Below are 16,185 nucleotides of genomic sequence, written 5' to 3'. Positions count from 1 at the left end.
ATTATTTATTTATTATTACGGCTTTCTTTTTTTTTCTTGTCTTTATTTATTTATTATACTAAGTGTTTGTCATTTAATGCTGATCTGAACTCGATATAATCTTTCGTAAACTTCACAGCGTAGAATTGATAATGTTCGCGTTTAACTTTTTGATTACTCTTTGCTACCTACCGCGAACACTCGTGCTGCCTTTTCTTCAGCATTAAATATCAAATCGCATCATCTCTGGAAATATTACTATTTATCCACGTTGTACACAGTGAAATGCTTGCTTCAAATAAATAAAGATTACTACTGTTCGCTAGCAACTACTCGTCGCGACGCTTTACTAAAGTAACGCAAAATCTAACTACATCGTCAGGAATGAAAGGAACACGTTGAATGTTGATGAACTGGCAGTAGTAGCATTTTCATCGGTTCAGTCGGCGCTGTCCAAGATTTCAATATACTCGTTAAAACAGGTATCGTGAAGGTGCAATACACGTAATCCGCGCAAATAAATTATACATATGCATAGAGATATTGGAATTCCCATCGCGATCGATTAACTTAAAGAAACAGGACGAATACGCTTAATAATACTTTGTTACAATTAATATCGTCATTCGCATAGGCTTGTTAATATGCGTTGAAGGTATGTTGCCGGAGTTATCGTTTAACGAACTATCGATTTTTCATCAATCCGTTGGACACACACATACAATTTATTTTAACATTTACCGAATATTGGAACAGCGTCGCCCAGGTAGAACACAAAATACTGGGACATATTATTGGCCCAATATTGTCGGAACAATGATCACGCATTGGCAGTAAATGCACTTTCATTTCAAAGTATTATAACAGTACACTTAACATTGTAAGTACTAACATTATAAAACAGTATCGTAGATATTATACTAATATAAAAAAAACGCAGCGATACAAAAATTGTGATATGTAGTATCAATATGTTTGCAAGTTAAATCTTTGTTTGCAAAGTATTCTAAACGGTAATCCATAGTGTTTGTTAACATGGATATCTTCCTAGGTTCAGAAATAGGATTGGAATTATTATAATCTAGAAAAAACTAATTACTGGTCCAATACAAAACGTTTGATATGATAAAATCGATTTAAGCGCCGTTGTTGAAAAACGTGATACTAATAAAATAGTAATACTGTACTGCAATACAATATTACATCAATATTGGATGAATATTAAAGATATATACATATATCAATGGAATAATCGGACCAATATAAAAACTAATTCTAACATTACGTTCCACCTGGGCAGTAATACTCGTTAATTAAGCTCAATTTTGTCATATGATAGTATCATTGTCTGACAGTTGTCACACTACAGGAAGTCCTCGCAAGGAACATGCGAGATACCAAGTGAGAAACTAAAGCAATATGAAATAAAGACAATTGTGCTTGTGCGTTTCGTAAGAAAATGAAAGGCAAATAATAACTAAACGCAACATAACAATATGTTAAGACACGAGCTCTATATTAAATAATAGATAGATTTTTATATTTCTTTTTTTTTTTTACTAAAATATAAAGTATTAACTCGTTACTACGGTATTATTAAATCAGTCAGGTTTCCCTTAATACTGGCAAGCATCGGGCATTAGTATAATTAAACATCAACCTAAATTAAACAGAGTTGAAATAATATATATAATATATAATATATATATGTAGGAATTGAGGAAAAAATAGGGCACGGACGCTGGTTACGAACGCTGTGCATCGCTACTTTTCCTGTTGTTAATAATTCCTTTTTATCCTACGGATATGGAGGATCTCCAAATATATATATACACACACACATATATATATTATTACACTTTATAAATATATTACTTGAATTTTATTAATTAGCAAATATTACAATGTAATAAAATCAGAGTCTAATCGAACAATTAAGATAATTCGTTTTAATTTTGCTTCAGTTTAATTTATATATTATAATAAGCACTGAAGTATCGTGTGTCAAGGATGGATTTAATATAGAGCCTGCCTCTTCTACACAATTTTTAAAGAAATCAATGACAGTATTAACAAATTCATAGAAAACAATTCACTTTGCCCTTTTACTTTGACACTAGTGCACTGAAGTGCAAATAAGTCAATGTATAGTAATTTCAATTATCGAATATACGTTCATAAAGGTACATGTACGATCACCGCGTAACAAGTGCCGTTTTATTTTGCAATGTAAACACGTTCATCGAATTCGATGATGAACGTCGCAATTGTTGTAACAATCGTAAATGCAACTTAGATACATCAGAGATAATAGAGGAACTTACGTGAACATCAGTATTACGGTACTCAATAAATTTTAGGTGCTGAACGGTCATTAATGGGGCCACTGGTTTTTCTTAAAGAGGTTCCCCTTCGTATCTGATCCATGAGAGAATCCCTAACTTGCAAAGGATCCATAATAGGGACGCGATTGCCCATAATACGTCTCACGCTTGCCGATTTGCTCGTCGTATTATTCCCTTGCATGCTCTGTTGTTGTTGCGCCAGCTTAGCGTTTAAAGTTTCAAGAAAACCGGATGATGCTTTAGAATTTTTATTCATCTGCTGTTCAATAGAATGCTTTCTTGTAGATTTTGGACTACTGCTCGTATTGTGACCACTGTTGGCATTGCTACCTGTTGTACTGTTAATGAGTTTAGCACTGAGAACTGCCATAAAGCTCTGACCTACTCCTCCTGGGCCTTGCCCTTGAATATTTACACCTGAGTTGATTGTAGTCATTTGCATGGTAGTCGATCCACGTTCTTGGGAAGTTGAACGAATTACTGCGCATGAACGTTCGACGGAAGTTCGAGTAACTTGTAACATAGCATTATGTTGTAACGCGCCAGACGTATTATTATGCGATTGTGTCTGCCCAGTAGCCTTCCGTAAAAGAGAAGGGCTAGCAGGGGTATGGCGCAATTCTGTAAGGGTCCTAACTGTTTCTGACACCGAGACAGATCTGCAATATGAAATAATATTGCGTTAAATCAATATTCGACGTGCCAAGTGTTTTTTTTTTCCAGCAGAAGTTAAAAAGAATTGTCCCCTACCGTTGAGGAGTAGGACTGGCTGTGGGCGAAGAACCTTCTAATAAAAATGCTGGCGGCGGAGGAAGATTTTCAGCTTCGTCGCAAGTACTATCGGTACGTTCGTCATTAGAACCTGATGATGGATTATTGAATGTGGCAGTTATAACAGTAGACGTGCGTCTTGTTGGCGGAAGAGGTTTGCTTGCTTGTTGTATCGATCCTCTGCGAACCGTTAAAGTAGACGCAGCACCAGGTACGTTCCAAGCATTCTCATTTTGATTATGAAGGGAATGAGAATGTGGTATAGTAGTTTGACTTCCATATCCACTGCTGGATTCTACGCTAGACTCTGACGTTTGACTTCCACCATCTTTTTCCGTAACTTCAGTCTATAAACATTTATATACTGACGTAAATATTTATAATTATAAAAGAACCTCATTCAAAATCGACAAAATCCTCTCTCTCCTTATTAATTTGCAAACGGTTAATAGCATCACATCTAAGACAGAACCAGCAAGATAAACTCTACCAATGAGTTAAATTAATACAAAAGTGGTGAACTTCCTCTCCATCGAGAACCATAAAAGTTCCACTATCAGCCAACCGATTCTCCCACCACCAGGTTTTTCACTAATTAGGTGCCGAACGAGTTTTCGCCCCAACTCTGCAGAATAAGCATAGCGGGGGCAGTTTTTCTATGCTTGTGCGGAACAAAAAAATAAAGGAAAGAACCACAACTTGTTCGCGAACCGTCAGCTTCTTCACCCTTGACATAACAGATTCAAAATAAAATGCAATAATATTGTACTTTATACACAAAATTGTGATATTACTAAATCCATGAATTGAGTGCGAGAGCGTAGAAAGCTAAAAGTCATACTCTGTAACAGGCCCTAATATTACGTGAATTTTTATTCAACGGCATCTCCATCTAAATTTTCTGCAATAAGTTTTCCGTGGGTGAAATGAAAATTTTAAAGTTCCGCAAGTGTACAATACCCGAATCGAAAATACTAGATAAGAACTAATAGATAAGAACTCCCTGTGTTATGTATTGTGGTAAAAATAAAATTATGATATACTGAAATTTCATGTTTCATTTTATGAAACTTTCTGTACTAATAAAACATTCTTATTTTCCTGGAAATAAACGATCAACAATGTATGATTTTGCTAGTGACAATTGATAATTTTCTACAAAAAACTTCATGATATTTAAAAGTTGAAACAAATTTATGGGGAGAAGGAGATTTGATCGATTTTGAAAAAAGTCTTTTAACACTTTCGGTACAGAACGATCGAACCCTGTGGTCGATGTGTTTGTTACGGTCCTCGACGTAAATCGGCTATTACGAACAATGTACATCGAACAATATACGGATACTTGTACCGAAAGGGTTAATACAATGTTGTATACGTTTCAACACATACCTTCTCAGTCCCTGGCGCAGTTAGTGAAGCGGGTGGTGGAGGTAGCGGCAACTGCATCTCCTGAGCACGGGTTGCGGCTAAATTTGCTAATTCGTGCATGTTCACATACATTGGTTGCTGAAGTTGATGAGTTGCTAATTCTGTATTGTACCATACTATTACACATACTACGTTTTAAACTTTAGAATAATTGATAAAGAATAATATACGAACCTTTTGCTAAATGTGCTGGAAGCGGTAACTTCGGTTTGCCTCGAGGACTTCCAGGAGGTTCATTCTTCACTGGAACTGTTGGTCGTTCTAAACTGGAACATCTGTTTGGTATCGGAGGACGATTACTACCATTATTCCTACGCAATTGTACTCTAGCTTGTTGATTTGAGGAAGAACATGAAGAGGAAGAAGAAACTGGAGAAGCGGGTTGACTGTGGCAACAGCCACCATTGTCTGGAGCTTGGAATGTATAAACGCTGAGAGCAGGTCTCTGATGGCCTTTCTCGTAAGCTATAACAATCAATAATAATATATTAAAGGAAACGAATGCAACTGTATTTCATAGAAATAATAGAAATAGCATTAATGTACATACCAGAAGATATCGTATGGGGCCGTTCGTTGATTGTGTTCTGATTTTGCCTGTCGAACTGAACTGATGTTTCCTGTAAGTCAGGCCAAGTAGCAGTAGTTACGGGTCTTGTTGTACAACCAGTATTTTGATTAATTTGAGAAGACACATTTGATACCTATGACAACACAATTTAACTTCAGGGACATAACAAAAGCATACATATCGTGAAGTAAACAATTTCATTTAGCGTTGAAAGTGAAGAGAAAGACGTGAAACACTAGCAGGCAACTAATTTCTAGCAACCTTACCTGATGTTCGGAAATTGGTTGTGTATACAATGTATCCTGAGAAGTGAAGCCAGAGTCACGGGAACTACCGTTTGCCAAGTGGCGCAGCGTCATCATACCACTGATGCTGGAGGGCCTGACACCGACAGACTACAACAAGTACAACATCGACTACCACATACACTAAGCTAATGCCAAGTAGCATTCATGCTGTAATCTACGAGCAACTACTTGCATGGTTTACAGCTAGTGCATAAACAGCGAAATTAAATATGCCATGCATTGTAAAGGCTATTATTCTTAGTACAATGACTAAGCATAAAGAAGGAACACTTAATATTATTTGTATACAGCTGTGGAATTTTTACCTGAGAAAGTGATCTATGCCAAGGATGTCCAGAAGAACTTGGATGGCTTTTGCAAGAACCACTACTGCTACTGGTCAATGAACTGATCGAACACATTGAGCTTTTCCTTGATCCAAGAGATAAAGAAGGACTCGAAGGAGGCGTAGCATGTGACCATTGTGTAACGTCACAGCCTTTTATATCTGTTATCACTTGTTCTGATGCAGGTGGTAAATGATGCGGAGATGCGGTGTGTCGTTGTAATTGATCAGAAACTTCTTGAAGGTGTGTCAGTTCCATTAACATTGCAATTTCTTCATCCTGTATGTTTTTGTACATATTATTGAAAGTATTATTGAGAAATTAAATTGTTAATTATCTAATAATCAGTCAATTTTACTAACAAGCACGGGTTTCAAAAACCTAGCAAGGAGACAAAATCTGCCTCTTTCTTCTAGCAAGGCTGCACGAACAGCTCTTCTCTCTGTTTCTTCTAAACTTAGGCGTTTTTCTTGAATAACAGTAGCAGAAGATTCTAACATTCTATTTAATTCGATATCTCCAATTCCATGACCTTGTAATTGTCCTTGTCCATGTAAGTGTTGACCCTTACGTGCCTTTTTCTTTTGCAATCGTAACGTATCTGTAGATCGTTTTTTCAATTCTGCTCTTACCTTTTTATATTCTAAAATTAATATTTGGAGTATATATATATATATATATATATATATAGAATATATTTGGAATTAATAAATGTATTGAAAAATGTACGCTGAAATGTTATTAAAACTCGAACAGCGACGCCTAGATTTGTTCAAATCTACTCTAAACGCGAAAAATAACAAAACAAGTAACCACAATAAGCCGAAGACGGAAACGATGTTTCTTATCTAGTGAAAATAGTAATAAGTATACAGTGAAATATAATATTTATATTTAATATATAAACATTAAAAAACATAAATCTGTATAGATTGTATAGATTCAATACAGCCATTTGCGTAGTCGTTCAATCGTCAGCTGTCCGAATGTTAATAAATTTTATAGTAACAAAATATTTTACTCACCTTTGGCATGTTCCTTATCTAAATTTATTAAAGACTTTTTCCAATCTTCTAATTTTTCTTGAAGAGGCAACACCAAACAATGCATAATAGCACTAATAGACAGAAGGGTAAGTAAAAAATTTAAGTAGAAAATAATTAATGAAAATAAATAACAATAATATAATTAAAAAACAGTTACCTGGTAAAAGATTTCATACGGGTTTCTACTGCTTTATGTCTAAGACATATCCGAGTCAAAGCAGTTCCAATTTCTTTTGTTGCACCTTAATTGTAAGCATTTCTTAATTTTACATTTATTTCTATAGAATAATAGAATTGGAAAATATGAATGACTTATTTATTGTTTACTTTAAGAAATAAGAACCAACATGTGAAAGAACTTTATATACTTTATACATTTGTTTGAACAATTTTCAATAATGAAAGGAATAACATATTATACAAATTTTTTACCCAATTATTTGTACCAAAACAGTATCAGAAATATTAGAACATGGGTACTAATTTACCTCTTGCACTAGTTGCAGCATCAGCAATTTTTTGAAAGGTTTCAAGGTATGCAGAAATAGCCAAAATAGCAGCCCTAGAAAAACAAAAATACAAATATAATTCAAACTGTTATATTATTATAAAATTGTTAATTACAGCAATTATTACCTTAAGCATGAGTGTAATTTTGTTGCTTTTGAAATTAAATCCTCCCATAATGGTGCTCCATTCTAATAACAAAAATTATTGAATTCATTCCTATTTATAAAACTACTCACCATGTATTTTTAATGCTTTCTATTATATAAGTACCATTAACAGATTTAATTATGTTTTATTCTCATTTTTAACTATAACTTATACATATATCATAAAAATAAAACAGTGTATATCAAATACAGATAATATAATCATATATACGCCTTCCTATTGTTTATGATTAGATATTTTATGACTTTACTATGAAATTAGATAATATTATAAATATAATACTATGTCATAGTCATATTGATAATTACATTATTTTAAAAAATATTATATAAAAAGTCTTCATCTATAATTTATTGAAACAGACATTTTAAAGTTTCTTTTCATATTGTGCAGAGTACATTTTAGTATAATTTTATTTTTGTTAAAATAAAATGTGTATAACTTTTGTTGTCATTAGAATTAAATAAAATGTGCCTTTAAAACATAAACTAATTAATTTTATTTCTAAATTTTCAATTTCTGGGATAATATTTAAAAATATTATTTGCACAGTCATAGAAACAAAAGTATATTGTTAATTTATACTTATAAAGTAAAAAATAATATTTTATTCTTCTATTGCAAAGTTTTTAAAACATTTGAGTTATCTTGTGATAGTAAAAATGTATATTTAAAATATAAAATATATAATTTCATAGACTATTAACTAAATAAATTTATTTTGTATTTCATATTGGGGTATCAAGGTCCTGAACCAGACTGAGTTTATTGCTCTACATACCAATAGAACATTTTTATATAAATGTCATAGCACAATATTTTGTATGCTATATTTGAAATATTATTTTATTTGTATTCGTTTCAATAGCTACTGTTTAAAATAGTATTTCAAATACTTCTATTTCAGTATATATACAGCACTGGACGTCCCGTAAAAATTTAAAAATATTTCGACGCTCTAAGAGCAAGTGTAAATTGGCTCGTCCTCGTTTTAAGTATCTCAATGGTTTCAGAGAATAGTTTTCGGAATCAGGGCATTGCTAACAACGCTTACAAGAACCTCAGAAAGAAGAACTTTAAAAATGAACATACTACATTTTCGATCGTATGCAATGGTTTCATAGTATTTACGAAATATGGGTGTTTGAGAGCACTGCATCGACAACGCGCTTTCGCCTGCATCGTAAATTGTGCAACGGTACAACATCATACAAGAAACAATGAACAGGAAAAAACACGGACGAATTCCAGAGTAAATATCGAATAACAACAACGTCAGCATTACTTACCTTCATATCAGTTATAATCTGTTGAAAGAGACCACCCAAAGCACTGCACTCTCTCTCGATTGTTGCATCCATCTTTGACGATCCTAAATTGTTTTGTTATTTGGCCTAATAAAGTTTTTCTACATCAGAATTGTTGAAATGTTCACTTTTTGTCATCTGTATGAAGATGTACTGAATTTTCGTACGAATACTGGCGATCCGTGTAATTCGCCATTTTCGTAAGAAGGGGACAGTTTGGAGTAACGCAAGAAAGACACAATACAAAGTATATTTACATGAACCGAATTCTCGTGTACGACACAATAATCTTGAATGAATCGATTAGAAAACTCGAACAATTATTATTAAGATTTCATAGATATTCGTGGCAACTTGATATCATAACACTGATTAGATTTCTGAAGAAAATTGTAAACACTATGGACGGGTTTCTCGAAACAACGCACTCATCGCGACGATCAAGTATGGCCAGCGTCTGCGTCGATTCTGTTTTCGTTGCAATATCTGAATATCCGTAGGTGCCCCCTCTACGGCGACCCCGTTCCAGAACTTCAAATTGAGGATTCGAAATTTCGAAGTGTATCTAATCGTTACACAGAGTAAGGGACTCTTGCTCTCTCTCTCTGTCTCTATTTCTTTGACAATCACTTCCGGAGAGTTGACTATTGAAAGAGGACATCCTGCATCATTACTTGCTTCTTCTGATTGGTCATTCAGCGCGACTATAGGGAAATATTTGTCACATACACATTCCTATCTAGTATTACTGTGTTGCGACCCCGTGGTCGGTGGGTTAAGGAAATAAGATCGTGGGACGGTGCCCGTGGAGCGCTGAACCGCTCTGCTCGGCGAGACGCGCGGAAATCAAACTGCTCGATACGTTAAAAATACTTCAACAACTTTATTCAGTACTGTTCCTTAGATATTTCTAAATAGCGATTAGAAAACGTTCTCTAGTGTAGGACGATAGCTCGTATAGACTGAGAGAGAGCCCGGCCAAGCGGGCTCGATCTTATATATCCAGCGTCCCGATCGTCGTTTGTTCCTTCCTTTTGCCGGTTGCCAACCGATCGATTCTTACACATAACATATGCGCGATACAAGCATACAGCCTACCTCTAACGGTCAAAACTACATTGTATACACAAAGTAACTGTAACGGTCTACAAATGCTCGGTTTTCGCCTAGATTTCCTCGCGTTGAATTTCCTACAATAATAATACGCATTACAATACGCGAGTTCGTTTGAATCTCGCTCGCTCGAATCGCAGCCTCGGTGGTAATAAAACCAGTTCCAGTAAATTCCCGTCGCGCCGCTGTATGTACATCAACCTACGTCACGCGAATGCGTAACAACTGTTTCCAGATCAACAGATTTTTTTTTAAAAGGAATTGTACGAAAAGAAAGATATTTCTACGTATCGAGCGAAGAAAGTAAAAACAATGAGTCTTGAAATAAGACATAACGTATCATTTTGTGATATATTACTACAATATTTTGTAAAGTTAACTGAAGTAATTCCGAACATTTTTAAACTCATTGCTGCTACTGGATTCATAGTAGTTATATCTTATATGTATTATGTTCATGGTAGATACATTTTAAAATTTCAAATTTCTTTTAATAATTGATTACTTTAAATTACATTATTAACATTAATTTGAAATTATGATTTATATTTATACTGTACTATAGAATGCACGAGAGTATCTTACTATGTTCTAAATTTTACATTCCTTTAAATGAATTACAGCACACCGATGTAAAATATTAGCACGTGAATCGAAACAAAATTTAATAGGATTACAGGAAATTAGAAATTATAATCGCTCGTTTATTAGAGATCGAAGTATAATTAGCCACAAAGAAATGTTGAATAACTTAGAATATGCAGCTGACGTAAATTAACTTTTTAATTATAATATAATATTTTTATATTACTTGTAAAATTTCTATAACTATTCTTACTTTATCAAAAAACGTATTGAAAAATTAGTTATATACTATTTTCAGAAATGCTGGGATAAATTCTATGCATTACAATGCATTGATATAGTCGTTTATTGTCCACAATTATTGAACATAAAATCTCCATTCACTGGTTTGACACCCTTTCACCGTATTTGTTTTCAAGGTCATACATGTCTAATAGCATTCATGTTAGCTAAGGGTATACATATGATAAAATAATAAAAACTTAATTGTATTATAATATAATTAAATATAGTACTAGCACTTATATCGATCTATGTATGTTCATTAAATAAATGTAGGTGCAGATCCTTTTATTACCACAGTAAAAGGAGAAAATGCTCTGTGTATGGCTATCTACTATTTTCTTAATAATCCAATGCAAGATGATTTTTCATGTCTTAAAATACTTAAAAGTACAGGTCAGTTATTTCAATCACACAAGTTTGACAAAGTTTTTCAATTCAAATACAAAAATGTTTGTTCCTTTACAGGATGTAATTTTGGTTTTAAAGACCAATGGTATAATATTTTGCTACAAAAAGCATTTACTAATAATCATATAAAGTTAATACAGTGGTTGATTTTACATCATGAAGATCCATTACATAAAACCTCTAGAAGTACTTCTATACCACCGATATTGAAAGATTATTAACATAATACATACATTAAATATATACTTACATTATATATGGAATATTTAATATTAATTTGGTACTTATGTAGTCCATAAAATGTGAATTCAATAATAATTTGTAATTAACAAAAATAATAAAAATATAAATGTACACATGTACAATTGTAAAATTGTACATTTTACTATGTAATATGTATTACTATTATCAACTAGAATGATAAATATATGTATATAATTCTTCGCAAAAACACATGTTTTATTTAGTAAAAACATAATTGTATCACTACAAATCAAATATTAAATCATATTTTACATTTTAATAAAAAGAAACAAAACATACCTATTTGATTCACACAAGTTTATTATATATTAAAAGGAAAATACTGAACAATGTCTGCATCTCTTATAGTGTAACGAGCGCCATACACAAAAAGAATAGAACAAAATAATTGGATGTATATACACATGATTTAAAAATATACTTCATATCCAACTCTAAAAAATGTAGCATCAAATGTCGAACGAAAACAATGAAAGCTAAGGAAGTCGTCTGTGGTAATAGAAGAAATATTTGTTCTCCGAGTATAAAATATTACGTAATACGGCATGTAATCGATTTGCAAAAATACTGATACATGAAGTGTAATGCATATCATCATCATTACTTGAATGTATTGTTAACAAAACAGGTTAAAGGTTAATAATTTCGTTATATCATGGCAAACACAGGTTTATTAGTTTTAACAAATCCAACGAAAGTGACAAAATTATTACCGATTATTAAGAAACATGTATTAAAAACTTTGTATATTCAATACTTTCCGGAAAAGAACATGTTTATATCAGGAAATTACACGGCTACAAATTCCCAATGGAAAATAACACGTTACGCTCGAACCATTTCCAATATTTACAATGTCACGTCTACGATATCTACTCGTCTCGATATCCGAGTTTTGCTTACAAATATGAAAAATCCTAATTTATGTATAATAAATACGAAAAAGCCTGTAGAAGTAGTGATTTTTGATAGGATCTGTAGTAAAAGAGAGGCTGATACATTCATACAGGATTGTCTAGCTAATACTTCTATGGGTTGTAATTTCCTTAGTTTTAACGATGATGAAGAATTAGAGGAAGCAAGTATAATGCCTTGCATCGAAGAATCAAAAAGATATAAGAGTGTAGTACTTGGTGGTACATTTGATCGGATACATAATGGTCATAAAATGTTTCTAAGCGAAGCTGTATTGCATTGCACAGAGAAGCTTACAGTTGGTGTGACTGATACAAATATGTTATATCGTAAGAGTTTTATATGCAACAATACTACAAAACATGTATTTTTTAAAATATTAATTTTTTACTTAAATTAATTAAATTTGCAGGTAAATTGTTATGGGAATTGATAGAACCTTGTTCTAAAAGAATATTAAATGTTAAAGAGTTTTTAGAAGATATAGATTCAACATTGTTATATGATATTGTTCCGATAAAAGATATGTATGGTCCAACCAAAAGTGATCCAACTATTGAAATGATAGTAGTTAGTGAGGAAACAGAACGTAGTGGGCATAAAGTGAATGATATGCGTATACAGCAAAATCTAAATAAATTAGATATTCATGTTATAAAATTAATGAAGGATAAAAATCATAGAGAACATGAAGAAAATAAAATCAGTTCCAGTAATGATAGAATACGATTATTGGGAACAAGACTACGACCTCCTGTAAGTATTGAAGATAGAATCATAAAAATGTTTATATATTGTTATATTTTTAGAGAATAGGCGATAAACCTCTGAAACCTTATATTATTGGTTTAACTGGTGGTATTGCAAGTGGAAAGTCATCGGTAGCTGATAAATTAGAAAAATTAGGTGCAGGTCTCGTAAATTGTGATAAAATAGCACACGATTTGTATCTACCTGGCAAAAGTTGTTTTGAGACAATACTTAAAACATTTGGTCCTGCTATTTTGAAACCAGATGGATTTATTGATAGGAAAGCACTTGGGAATATAGTATTCAATGATAAAGTAAATTTATTATATAATTTAATATTCTTGGCATTTATACTTTACTACTAATTCTTTATTTTATAATTGACAATATAAATTTATTTTTAGGCACAATTAGATAAATTAAATAAACTCGTTTGGCCTATAATTTTGGATGAAACAAAGAAACAAATAAATAACTTTTATGCAGAAGGATTTGATATAATTGTGATGGAAGCGGCTGTTTTAATTCAAGCTAAATGGCAGTGTGTGTGTCATGAAATTTGGACCTGTATTATTCCACCGGAAGAGGTCAGTTTTTACTTTCATAATTTAAACAATCATAGTGTATGTGAAACTCCTTTTTTTCAATGAAGTGTAAAATTTGTTTTAAGTACATATATTATGCAATTGTCACTTTAATTTCTAGGCTATAAAGCGAGTGGTAAATAGAAATGGATTAACTGAAGTTGATGCAAAAGTAAGAATTCAAGTTCAACCAAGTAATACAGAACAAGTTAATGAAGCAAATGTTGTTATATGTAGTTTATGGAGTCATGATATTACTCAAGAACAAGTACAAAGAGCATGGGATGAATTAATGGTATTTTTGTCTGATCAAGTAAAAAATTAATATATGTGTTTATATTAATTAAAATTATGATTTTTATACAAAATTGATGAAAATTTTATAATGAATATTGGTTCTCTTTAATAAATCAAGTATTAAATGTAGATTATATTTTAATAAGTTCAAAATGTATTTTTACTAATAACATTAAAATTTATAATTATATTTAATACTTTTCAAAAAAGATAAAACAATTTTAATTACATTTTCTAAATAACATTATAGGCTATTATATTAACTTGAATATGTATATGTACATATAATACATGTTAATTTTCTTACAATATTCCCAATATTCTGTGATTATTAAAATAATGTTAGAACATGTATAAATAAGAATATAAACAAAAGTATAATTATTATAATATTATATGTTAGAAATATGTAGTTTTATACAAGATATCTAATATAAATTTGTAGATATAAATTGATTACATATATATAAGTGAATGTATTACCAGAATATATACTTTGTGCAAATATATAAAAATACTAATCTTACAAAATTTAAATATGTATTACCTTATTAAGAAATAAGAATTACTAAAATCTTTTATACTATATATCATTATTTTACAAACAATATATTATCACTTAAAATATTTTTTTCTTGTGGATCTGTGTAGTTATGCATTTTAGTAACTATTGTATTTATGAAGGAAGAAAAATCAGATTTAAGTTTATTTCCACCACTTTCTACATTGCACTTCACATGAGACACTTTTGCAAATGTTGAAGCTACATTTATAATCAAATAAAAACTATTATTGTAACTACAAATATTAAAAATTATTAAGAATTTTAATATTATATTTACAATACTTACAAATAATTTTTGATATTTCAGGATTTTTTTTTTCAGGATCATAACAAAATATTACACATCGGTCTGGGCCTACTTGTGTTTGATTAATAAAATAATCATACAATTGTTGAAGTTCTTTCAAACATTCGTTTGATTTTTCACTGTACACAAATATAACACCATGTAAATTTTTCCTTATAGCTGGCCAACAATTTTCAAATCTAAAATATTCTCATATTATATATTTGATATTTTGTACTATTTTTAACAAAATAAAATATTTATATATACTTGTGATCTCCACTACAGTCCCACAATTCAATATCTTGTGTGACACATTTATTATTTATGTTTATATTTTCTATTTCAAATTCTAATATTCTAACACCCTGTGTTGGGTGGTAATCATAAGGTATTTCTGTAGCATCAGCAAGAAAATTCGATATTGACGTTTTACCGCTCTAAAAAATATTTTCTTAGTGTTATGTTTGCATATTTTAACATAATATTTAAATTTGGAACATTACCCTAACAGGTCCTACAACTATTACTTTTAATGGTTGCATGTCTTAATTGTACTCCAGTTTGATGAAAGTAGTTTACTGTAAATTTACGCGTTTGGAATATGGTTACCATAACAACCAGTCACTTCTACAAGCTTACATCGTAAAGTAAATTTCGATGAAATTTATTCAGCCGTTTAGACGCAATCATGTTAATAGTATATGTACGTGCGAACGTAAATGGGCAGAGAAATAAAAATTTCTATTTTTTTAATAGTCACACTATAACCCGGAGGTCTTAAAACGTATATCTCTACTAAAAGAAATTTTCGAAAGTTTTTTTTCATTATGGAACTCTTATACCTACACACGTTGCAAAGAAAAAATACTGGGGCACTCGAGACATGAAAGAAAACAATATTTCATTATATTCATGTAATGTTACAACTATCAACGCAATTAAGTGATTAAAAACATAATGCTGAAATAGAAAAAAAAGTTAAACATAAAGTTTAATGAAAACCTAGAAATGAAACAAAATAGATATGTAAATTCAATACATATATTAATAATTTGATATGTATAATATTATTGCTACTTGTCGACAAGTAGCTACCAGTGGGCAGCACCGATCGGCAGCGCTCAGCTGTTCTCTGAAACAGAAAATCAATACTCCTGGCAGAATAATACAATACTTTGGAAATAAATCGTTTGAATATAGTTTATCAAGTAAGACTTTAAAAATTATATTCAAAACATTTATTTTCCAAGTATTCTATTATTTCAAATAATAATTCTTTAATTTTATAACAAAGAATGTTTATTTGATATTTGATTTAATTTGTTTCAATTATATTTTTTGCTTATATAGGCTAATATAGGATGTTCG

General features: G+C 31.3%; 4 protein-coding genes across 7 annotated transcripts; 2 read left to right on the top strand and 2 right to left on the bottom strand.

The window, feature by feature from the left end:
- Position 1: 1 nt before the first annotated feature.
- Positions 2-9,359, bottom strand: LOC143341952 (uncharacterized). 4 transcript variants are annotated; one of them, XM_076765384.1, is made up of 13 exons: positions 8,745-9,359; positions 7,414-7,475; positions 7,266-7,339; positions 6,935-7,019; positions 6,757-6,848; positions 6,094-6,374; positions 5,711-6,010; positions 5,364-5,492; positions 5,077-5,230; positions 4,701-4,991; positions 4,488-4,627; positions 3,075-3,442; positions 2-2,983 (listed from the first exon to the last, which is right to left on the bottom strand). In XM_076765384.1, exons 1-13 carry the CDS (start codon positions 8,814-8,816, stop codon positions 2,326-2,328), a joined length of 2,706 nt encoding a protein of 901 aa, XP_076621499.1. In that variant the 5' UTR covers positions 8,817-9,359; the 3' UTR covers positions 2-2,325. The 4 variants fall into 4 exon arrangements, with proteins under 4 accessions (XP_076621499.1, XP_076621500.1, XP_076621501.1 ...); XM_076765385.1 differs by having other exon boundaries at positions 5,077-5,146; XM_076765386.1 differs by lacking the exon at positions 5,364-5,492.
- Positions 9,360-10,153: 794 nt separating this feature from the next.
- LOC143342043 (uncharacterized) lies at positions 10,154-11,374 on the top strand. The gene is made up of 5 exons (XM_076765524.1): positions 10,154-10,335; positions 10,499-10,644; positions 10,759-10,915; positions 11,019-11,138; positions 11,211-11,374. The coding sequence occupies exons 1-5, from the start codon at positions 10,188-10,190 to the stop codon at positions 11,372-11,374; spliced, it is 735 nt and encodes a 244-aa protein (XP_076621639.1). The 5' UTR covers positions 10,154-10,187.
- A 378-nt stretch (positions 11,375-11,752) lies between these two features.
- On the top strand, positions 11,753-14,214 carry Ppat-dpck (Bifunctional Phosphopantetheine adenylyltransferase - Dephospho-CoA kinase). Its single transcript, XM_076764914.1, has 5 exons — positions 11,753-12,661; positions 12,745-13,088; positions 13,142-13,396; positions 13,487-13,669; positions 13,788-14,214. The coding sequence occupies exons 1-5, from the start codon at positions 12,073-12,075 to the stop codon at positions 13,989-13,991; spliced, it is 1,575 nt and encodes a 524-aa protein (XP_076621029.1). The 5' UTR covers positions 11,753-12,072; the 3' UTR covers positions 13,992-14,214.
- A 113-nt stretch (positions 14,215-14,327) lies between these two features.
- Positions 14,328-15,662, bottom strand: LOC143341763 (intraflagellar transport protein 22 homolog). The gene is made up of 4 exons (XM_076764921.1): positions 15,321-15,662; positions 15,085-15,254; positions 14,815-15,014; positions 14,328-14,726 (listed from the first exon to the last, which is right to left on the bottom strand). The coding sequence occupies exons 1-4, from the start codon at positions 15,357-15,359 to the stop codon at positions 14,557-14,559; spliced, it is 579 nt and encodes a 192-aa protein (XP_076621036.1). The 5' UTR covers positions 15,360-15,662; the 3' UTR covers positions 14,328-14,556.
- Positions 15,663-16,185: the final 523 nt, after the last annotated feature.

Source organism: Colletes latitarsis, chromosome 5, assembly GCF_051014445.1.
Source record: "Colletes latitarsis isolate SP2378_abdomen chromosome 5, iyColLati1, whole genome shotgun sequence".
Classification (NCBI taxonomy): domain Eukaryota; kingdom Metazoa; phylum Arthropoda; class Insecta; order Hymenoptera; family Colletidae; genus Colletes; species Colletes latitarsis.
Note: the sequence above shows the minus strand (reverse complement) of the source record. Positions and strands in the feature narration are given on the sequence as shown.

Coding starts and splice junctions, on each gene's coding strand:
- Ppat-dpck (XM_076764914.1), top strand. CDS start 12,073: ATGGCAAACACAGGTTTATTAGTTTTAACAAATCCAACGAAAGTGACA. Junction 12,662..12,744: donor TGATACAAATATGTTATATC/GTAAGAGTTTTA, acceptor TTAAATTTGCAG/GTAAATTGTTATGGGAATTG. Junction 13,670..13,787: donor GTATTATTCCACCGGAAGAG/GTCAGTTTTTAC, acceptor TTTAATTTCTAG/GCTATAAAGCGAGTGGTAAA.
- LOC143341952 (XM_076765384.1), bottom strand. CDS start 8,816: ATGGATGCAACAATCGAGAGAGAGTGCAGTGCTTTGGGTGGTCTCTTT. Junction 7,476..8,744: donor AGATTATAACTGATATGAAG/GTAAGTAATGCT, acceptor TTTTGTTATTAG/AATGGAGCACCATTATGGGA. Junction 6,011..6,093: donor GGTTTTTGAAACCCGTGCTT/GTTAGTAAAATT, acceptor AAAAACATACAG/GATGAAGAAATTGCAATGTT.
- LOC143341763 (XM_076764921.1), bottom strand. CDS start 15,359: ATGCAACCATTAAAAGTAATAGTTGTAGGACCTGTTAGG. Junction 15,255..15,320: donor TAGTTGTAGGACCTGTTAGG/GTAATGTTCCAA, acceptor AATATTTTTTAG/AGCGGTAAAACGTCAATATC. Junction 15,015..15,084: donor GACTGTAGTGGAGATCACAA/GTATATATAAAT, acceptor AGAATATTTTAG/ATTTGAAAATTGTTGGCCAG.
- LOC143342043 (XM_076765524.1), top strand. CDS start 10,188: ATGAGTCTTGAAATAAGACATAACGTATCATTTTGTGATATATTACTA. Junction 10,645..10,758: donor ACTTAGAATATGCAGCTGAC/GTAAATTAACTT, acceptor TACTATTTTCAG/AAATGCTGGGATAAATTCTA. Junction 10,916..11,018: donor AGCATTCATGTTAGCTAAGG/GTATACATATGA, acceptor AAATAAATGTAG/GTGCAGATCCTTTTATTACC.